Below are 8,559 nucleotides of genomic sequence, written 5' to 3' on the forward strand. Positions count from 1 at the left end.
GGCACAAAACGCCTATAATAGCTTGCAAAGCCCAGGAAAGATTTGAGCTCAGAGGCGTTGTTGGGTCGTCTCCATTCAGAGACTGCTGCTATCTTGCCGGGATCAGTAGATACTCCCTGACTGGAGATGACGTGACCAAGGTAGTTGACCTCCTGCTTAAAGAAAAAGCACTTCTCTAGGTTCGCCTTTAAGGTCTGTATCAGCAGGTGCCTCTGCTCTCCATTCTTTGTCAAACATGTGGAGTTATGTTACACCTGCTTCCCAGTGAGCTAGCATAACATGGCTGGTACCTACGGATTCGTCTGGATGTCTAGTATTTTTTGGGTGGGCTTAGATGATTTTTGGGTGGGCTCAAGCCCCACCCCCCAAAAGGCTCTAAACGTGCCTATGGGATACATTGCATTTACACTTGTGTTCAATGTACACAAGACTCACCGCCAGAGGGAGCAGTGAGCCTGTCCAGCCCTCCTGATTCTAATAGTTTCTTCAATCGATGTTTATGCAGGCTGTGCTGTAGCTGGAAGTCCTAGTTGTTTTTCTGCTACTGAGCTAATGAAACAAGCCGTCTGTGGAAGAGGAGACGCTTCTTCAGGGGCAGGTGCTCACATTAAAAAAAGGAAACACAGCATCAGAAACAGTCTGTGGAATAACATGTCTTCTTCCTGCAGCAATGGATGTTCTATTCCTTTAGTCATCTGTTCTTCCATCGCTGTATTTCTGTCTCACTGTCCACTTCTTTCTCCCCATCATCTCTCTGCATTTCTGTCTGCCTGTGCTAAACATTAGCCTAAATAAAACCAAGTGATTAATAGCTCATTATAGTATTATATTCAGGGATGCACAATATGGATTTCTAACCGATAATCACCTGCTTCTCGATACTCAAGACCACCAATAATTTCACATTTTTGCATTTTAAAAAGAAGTTCATAACCTGTAGCCAGTGGCTGCTTAGTCTGCAGATAAAACACGACAAATGCCATATAGTAGATTAGTCCTTATGTCATATGCTTAAGGATATATGCAATGTTTTCCTTGTAACTCGTTTTGTATATATATATATTATTATAGCAGACATTTCAAGGTTCATGATTCACTTTAATAGCCACAATAAAGAACTTATTTGTGGGGGCATTCCGTTCTAATTGAAGAGGTGGATGGCAGTCGGGTACAAGCTGACCCTGTGACGAGAGGTTCTGGTACTGCCAGACATCAGTCTTCTTCCATTGGGAGGGCCCTGAAGAGTTCTATGTCCTGGGTGGGTGGCGTCAGCCATCATTTTCTGAGACCGCTTTAGCACCCTGGCAGTATGTAGGTCCTGAAGAGATGGCAGGCTGCACCCGACCACCTTCTCAATGCGGCGGATGATGTGCTGCAGTCTGGAGATGTCCTTGCGGGCAGCAGCATACCAGATGATGATGGAGGAGGTGAGGATGGACTTGACGGTGGAGGTGTAGAAAAAAGCCATTGCTGCCTTTGGCACCTTGAACTTCCTCAGCCCCCGAAGAAAGTTCATCCTGTTGTGCCTTGGTGATCTTGGTGATCTCTGATGTTCGACTCCCATTTCAGGTCACGGCTGATGATTGAGCCCAGGTAGCTAGTGTTGACTGGGGAGTCACCCAGGGTGATGAGGTAAAGTGAGGCTGCGTTCTTCCTGTAGTCCACAGCCATCTCCACTGTCTTTGGGGCATTGAGCTCCAGGTTGTTCTGACTGCACCAGGTCATCAGGTGGTCAATCTTCTGCCTGTATGACTCATCAACATTAAAGATGAGCCCTATGGGGGTGGTGTCTTCAGCTTGAGGGACTGATGGCTGGAGGTGCAGCTGTTGGTGTACAGGGAGAAGAAGTATGGAGAGGGAGTACACTGCCCTGGGCAGCTCCGGTGCTGATTGTCCGGGAGTCTGTGACATACTTCCCCAGCTTTACGTGCTGCTTCTTGTTTGTTAGGAGGTCTGTGGACCATCTGCAGTTGGAGTCGGGCACGTCCAGCTGGGACAGCTTCTCATGCAGCAGGGCCAGGAGAATTGTGTTGAAGGTGCTGAGACAAAATGTGTTACAATCATCCCCCACCTTCTCCTACTCTGCCACAGTATTTGAAAACAAATGAACCATATCAGACTTTATGAGCTAAGCTCATAGAGTAGAACAACAAAATAATCACATCCGAGTACCTTCAGTGTATAATAGAGTCTAGTTTTATTCAGGAAATAATGTTATAAAATAGTCAATAATAGTAAATAACAAGTCCAAGCCTAATTTTAAAAACAGAACTCTGTGCCTGCTCTCCCTCTACTTTGAGCAATTGTAACAAATTGCCCACTGGTTGCATTCAATTACACATCATCTTAGGATTGACAATCTGTTTTGTTCAACACGCTTCAACTACAGAGCAGAAATAAGTTATTTTATGCTAAAACAGACATGAGGTTTGAGACATGGGCAAAAATAGATATTTGAAAATGGCGAAAAATATTTGAACAACTTGGCATGTGTTCTATATTTACCCTGGAAAAGTCATTACATTAATTGTAGTGGTGTCACCCTCTTCTCAAATTGATCGATACTTCTTACTGTACATCTTGTAAACAAATTTTTTTTTTAGTGGTGAACACACACACGCGCGCGCACACACACATACACACCCACATGGAAAGAATCTATATGTACCCTATATGTTTTAATATAGGGCCACATATAGTTTCCCCATATATGGTGCATACATAAAATTGGCCGTTTTCCTATATTATATGTACATATATGTACCTATATGTATAGGTACATATATGTACCTATATGTACATATAATATAGGAAATCGGCCAATTTTATGTATGCACCATATATGGGAAACCTATATGTACATATATGTACCTATATGTAGGTTTTAAATAAAAAAAAATAGCAGCGCACACGGGATTCGAACCCCGTTCTCCAAGGTTCAAGCCGTGCACTCTAGTGCTGAGCTATACATTTTCTTGTACTAAGCAGAGAGCCGGGCACATTATATACTCTCTCGCACACAAAGTAGACCACAATTGTCAGCGATCGGGAAGTACTTGCGCATGCTCGTTGCTGCAGGAACTGAATTATTTTATAGTATTGCGCTAAACTATTAACCATAGTTGTGTCCTGGAAGCTTTTTGCTGGCACCACATAGCCTATAGTCCCATATTTATGATATTTCATGTGACATAAAATGCGTTGAAATGTAGTTTTCGTGTAGATCAGATTTCAACTCTCAGTTACACAATAAAAGACAATAAAATGCCAATTCACACACTATCAATATTGTCTCTATTCCAAACTACAACAAATGTTTTAACAATATGATGAACCAAATTGTGTTTTTTTACACGTTTACGTTGTAACCGCATTTTAGCCGGTTGAAAAGAGGGTGAAATCAGGTCTTAGACGTTCAAACCCAATATCACCCAGATTTAAACTAAAAATCAACGTTGAAAAAACGTTTTGTGCTCGCTGGGTATATATGGATTATGACACAGTGTATACAAACAGATTTGTAAATGACCTATATAGGAGGCATATACCTTGTATTGTGTACATATATGGCCTATATGTGGATATAAAGAAGTGAGACCTATATGACCTGTATTATGAACATATAGGGCCTTTATGTGTATATAAAGAAGCTATATAGGAGACATATATGCCCTGTATGTGCACATATAGTACCTATATGTGGATATAAAGAAGCTATAGGAGACCTATATGCCCGGTATATGCACTTATATGCACCTGAATCTGGCCTATATGCAACCTATATGCGGCATAAATGTGGCCTATATGCGCATATATGCACCTAAATCTGGCCTATATGCAACCTATATGCGGCATATATATGGCCTATATGCTCCTATATGCGCATATATGCACCTAAATCTGGCCTATATGCAACCTATATGCGGCATATATATGGCCTATATGCTCCTATATGCGCATATATGCACCTAAATCTGGCCTATATGCAACCTATATGCGGCATATATATGGCCTATATGCTCCTATATGCGCATATATGCACCTAAATCTGGCCTATATGCAACCTATATGCGGCATATATATGGCCTATATGCTCATATATGCTGCATATAGGTTGCATATAGGTTGCATATAGTTGCATATATGTTCATATAGATTCTTTCCATGTGGGCACACACACACACGGGGCACACAATTTCACGTGGTAAATTAAATCATATATTAAACTATTGCTACTACGCCTAGTATTAAACTATATATTGCTATTATACTTTATACCACTATTACTACATTTCTATTTGCATTGTAATTAATTAATATGCTTGTTTCTTCCACATGAGACATATTTGGTTGGAGAAATATACTAATGATCAAATATGAACAAAATTCATACACCCCAGTGAGACGGTATTACATGTGCATTGTAAGCTACTGCTGTACATTACCAGCTTTCTTCTGAACTTTAACACATACATTTATGATTAAATTATATATATTTTTACTTAATAAATTCTATTGCAGCATTGCAAAAATGTATGCACTCTCTTGTTCAATGAATGAAGTAGCCTATAATGTAAGTATATATAACAAGTATATGTACAAGCCTTCATTGTAACATCATGATTGATGACTTCAGCTTAGTTAGGAGTAGAGGAGGTTTTGCTGCCTGTCCTGGACAAAAATATATTTGAAAATGGCTTCCTAAAAGCAGAGGTGGAAATTACTCAAGTACAAGTAATTGAATAGTTTTAACTTGAGTTTTTGTACTTTTAAAGTATTTTTTGAAATAATACTGTTGGAGAAAAATATAAGTTCCATGCCATTTCCTAATCAATAAGCTATAAGCTATAATTGCATACACATAATTAATGCTATGAGTCATAAGTTCCATTGGCATTTCCTAATCAATAAGCTATATTTGCATACACATAATTATGCTACAATAAGTTAACATGACATGACATCTGACACATATAGATTCACCCATGGCAGAGGACTTCTCCTTTTGCTGAGACCTTGGTCAGTGCGTCGTGTTCCAATAACAACTGTCAGACTGAGACGCACACACAAGAGATCATCCTGTAGCATAATTATGTGTATGCAAATATAGCTTATTGATTAGGAAATGCCAATGGAACTTATGACTCATAGCATTAATTATGTGTATGCAATTATAGCTTATAGCTTATTGATTAGGAAATGGCATGGAACTTATATTTTTCTCCAACAAATACTATACTTTTAATTTGAGTAATTTAAATTATATTCTACTTGAGTACATTTAAATGTACACTGAGTAAATGAGTACAATCAGATATTTGCTTTGCACACCGCACTATGAGAACAACACTCTAGCACAGAGTAGCATTGGGACTGCTCGCTAACAGGTCCAGGATCACTTCCGCATTTAGACCGCCCAAACATGGTGGCTCGTTAGTGTAGTGGCCATTTAAATGAAATCGTGCTCAAGACTGGCCAATTGAATTAGACAGGTGTAGATGATCCACACAATTGTAATGATCTCATCATCACATTAGTTCAGAAATCTCAGTTTCATTTGACAAAATGGATGTATCTTTCCACCTCTGTCTAAAAGCGCTGGATTTAGCTTCAGACGTGAGTCTCCCAGTCTGTTTGCAGATGATATGATAGAATACAGAACGCATTCAAGTATGATTTTGCCCAGGCTTTTTTTCAATGGCTCATCCATAGAAATAAGTTTGGAATGTATCCCAAAAATGCCACCTTTCTCCATAAACTTCACGATATTTTCCTTCGAGTGAGATTGTGGCTAACTGGCTATGTGACAGTTCCAGGCCATCCAAACGCAGAGAGCAGCTGCAGCAGGGCTGTTCTTTCTATGGGTCCATGTGGCAGCAGCCCCTCAGGAGGAGCAGCACTTCTTCTTCTCCACGTGCAGCACCCGGTTGCAGCGGGGGCACGTGTGGTACGCGTCCTTGAAGTTTTTCAGGAAGAACGGAATCAGGCAGCAGCACAGAATTAACCTGGAGGAGGGGAACACACACACACACACACACACACACGCACGCACACACACACACACACAGACACATACACACTGAGTCAGTGTCAGATAGCAAAAGGCAAGGTCTCGTCTCCACTCCGTCCCTTCCATTGTGTTTAACATTGTACACGAGTCGTACAGGAATGAATAGATGTTTTGGCAGATTTTGATTGATTGATTGATTGATTTGGCAGATTGGCCTCTTGTCCAACCTATACGGGCATTTCCACGCATCCCATTCATTGTGTATGTAGGCAGCCGTGTGATGCACTGTGGAGCGTTGGCGTGACCGTTCCTCATTTGCATAAAATTAGTTATAGTCTACTTTATGCAAATTAGGTATGTGCTGCGCGACTCGCCGCCTCCCGAACTCATATCTGATCTTTTAAACTAACTGAACTCGTATATGATCTTTGAAACTAACTGAACTCGTATGATCTTTGAAACTAACTGAACTCGTATATGATCTTTTAAACTAACTGAACTCATATATGATCTTTGAAACTAACTGAACTCGTACTGTATATGATCTTTGAAACTAACTGAACTCATATATGATTTTTGAAACTAACTGAACTCGTATATGATCTTTGAAACTAACTGAACTCGTATGATCTTTTAAACTAACTGAACTCGTGATCGTTTAAACTAACTGAACTCGTATATGATCTTTGAAAATAACTGAACTCGTATATAATATTTTAAACTAACTGAACTCGTATTATGATCTTTTAAACTAACTGAACTCGTATCTGAAACCGTGTATGATCTTTTGAACTAACCGTATCAAAAATAAATGCAGATTCAGCAAATGCATGGCCTATTGTTAGGCATAGGGTTAGGGTTTTCAGAAACACATTTCTGTGAGCCATTTTCATATAGGAAGAGAATTGTTTGAAATTAGCTGCCATGATTCTCCAATGCCTCAGACGCTGCAGAGGGCCCAGTCTGTCCAATCACAGGGCCCCGTCTGCAGAGGGCCCACTCTGTCCAATCAGAGGGCCCTGTCTGCAGAGGGCCCAGTCTGTCCAATCAGAGGGCCCCGTCTGCAGAGGGCCCACTCTGTCCAATCAGAGGGCCCTGTCTGCAGAGGGCCCAGGCTGTCCAATCAGAGGGCCCCGTCTGCAGAGGGCCCACTCTGTCCAATCAGAGGGCCCCATCTGCAGAGGGCCCAGTCTGTCCAATCAGAGGGCCCTGTCTGCAGAGGGCCCAGTCTGTCCAATCACAGGGCCCCGTCTGCAGAGGGCCCACTCTGTCCAATCAGAGGGCCCCGTCTGCAGAGGGCCCAGTCTGCCCAATCAGAAGGCCCCGTCTGCAGAGGGCCCAGTCTGTCCAATTCATTCCAATCAATCCCTCACTCACTCACTCACTCACTCAATCCCTCACTCCCTCCCTCTCTCCCTCACTCACTCACTCACTCTCTCCCTCCCTCCCTCCCTCCCTCCCTCACTGACCCGCAGCAGATGAAGAGTAGGCACATGAGCCAGGCGTAGGTTCCGGCCTTGTAGGTGACGTTGGTCATGACCTGCTGCTGGCAGGAGGCGCAGGTGGTCATGCCGGGCGAGCGGCCCAGCTCCGTGTCGTACGAAACAAACTTCCTCTTGCCTGAGTCTGCGTCCAGCCCCGAGCCCAGCGCCCCGCCCCCGCTGGTGTACACTGAGGGGGAGGAGGGAGAGATATGACACATCACTTTTACATGACCAACCAGAAGTCTAACTGGTTTTGACACTGCGGTAACCAGGAAGTGTAACCTTGTGAGGTATAAGTATACTATTTTCTACTAATAGAATTTAAAGTACCTACACAACACTTAATATGCTTTCTGCAAGTCCAAAAGTCAAAGTATTCTATCTTATTTTGTAGTTTGAATGTATGCTAACACTGCACTACTATAAACAGCTTGTTTTATTTTGTAGTTTGAATGTATGCTAACACTGCACTACTATAAACAGCTTGTTTTATTTTGTAGTTTGAATGTATGCTAACACTGCACTACTATAAACAGCTTGTTTTATTTTGTAGTTTGAATGTATGCTAACACTGCACTACTATAAACAGCTTGTTTTATTTTGTAGTTTGAATGTATGCTAACACTGTACTACTATAAACAGCTTGTTTTATTTTGTAGTTTGAATGTATGCTAACACTGCACTGCTACAAACAGCTTGTTTTATTTTGTAGTTTTAATGTATGCTAACACTGCACTGCTACAAACAGCTTGTTTTATTTTGTAGTTTGAATGTATGCTAACACTGCACTGCTACAAACAGCTTGTTTTATTTTGTAGTTTTAATGTATGCTAACACTGCACTGCTATAAACAGCTTGTTTTATTTTGTAGTTTGAATGTATGCTAACACTGCACTGCTACAAACAGCTTGTTTTATTTTGTAGTTTGAATGTATGCTAACACTGCACTGCTACAAACAGCTTGTTTTATTTTGTAGTTTGAATGTATGCTAACACTGCACTGCTACAAACAGCTTGTTTTATTTTGTAGTTTGAATGTATGCTAACACTGCACTACTATAAACA

At 41.2% G+C, this 8,559-nt stretch overlaps 1 protein-coding gene across 1 annotated transcript in view; it reads right to left on the minus strand.

Moving 5' to 3' along the window:
- Window positions 1-3,961: 3,961 nt before the first annotated feature.
- litafd (LITAF domain containing) overlaps window positions 3,962-8,559 on the minus strand; it is a 29,457-nt gene continuing 24,859 nt past the window's right edge. The window contains exons 4-5 of the mRNA XM_083649274.1: window positions 7,480-7,681; window positions 3,962-6,005 (exon numbers count right to left, since the gene is read on the minus strand). Coding sequence (XP_083505400.1) covers window positions 5,885-6,005; window positions 7,480-7,681 — 323 coding nt within the window. The 3' untranslated portion in view covers window positions 3,962-5,884. The remainder of the gene's footprint in view (window positions 6,006-7,479; window positions 7,682-8,559) is intronic.

Source organism: Poromitra crassiceps (assembly GCF_964638095.1).
Source record: "Poromitra crassiceps genome assembly, chromosome: 13".
Taxonomy (NCBI): domain Eukaryota; kingdom Metazoa; phylum Chordata; class Actinopteri; order Beryciformes; family Melamphaidae; genus Poromitra; species Poromitra crassiceps.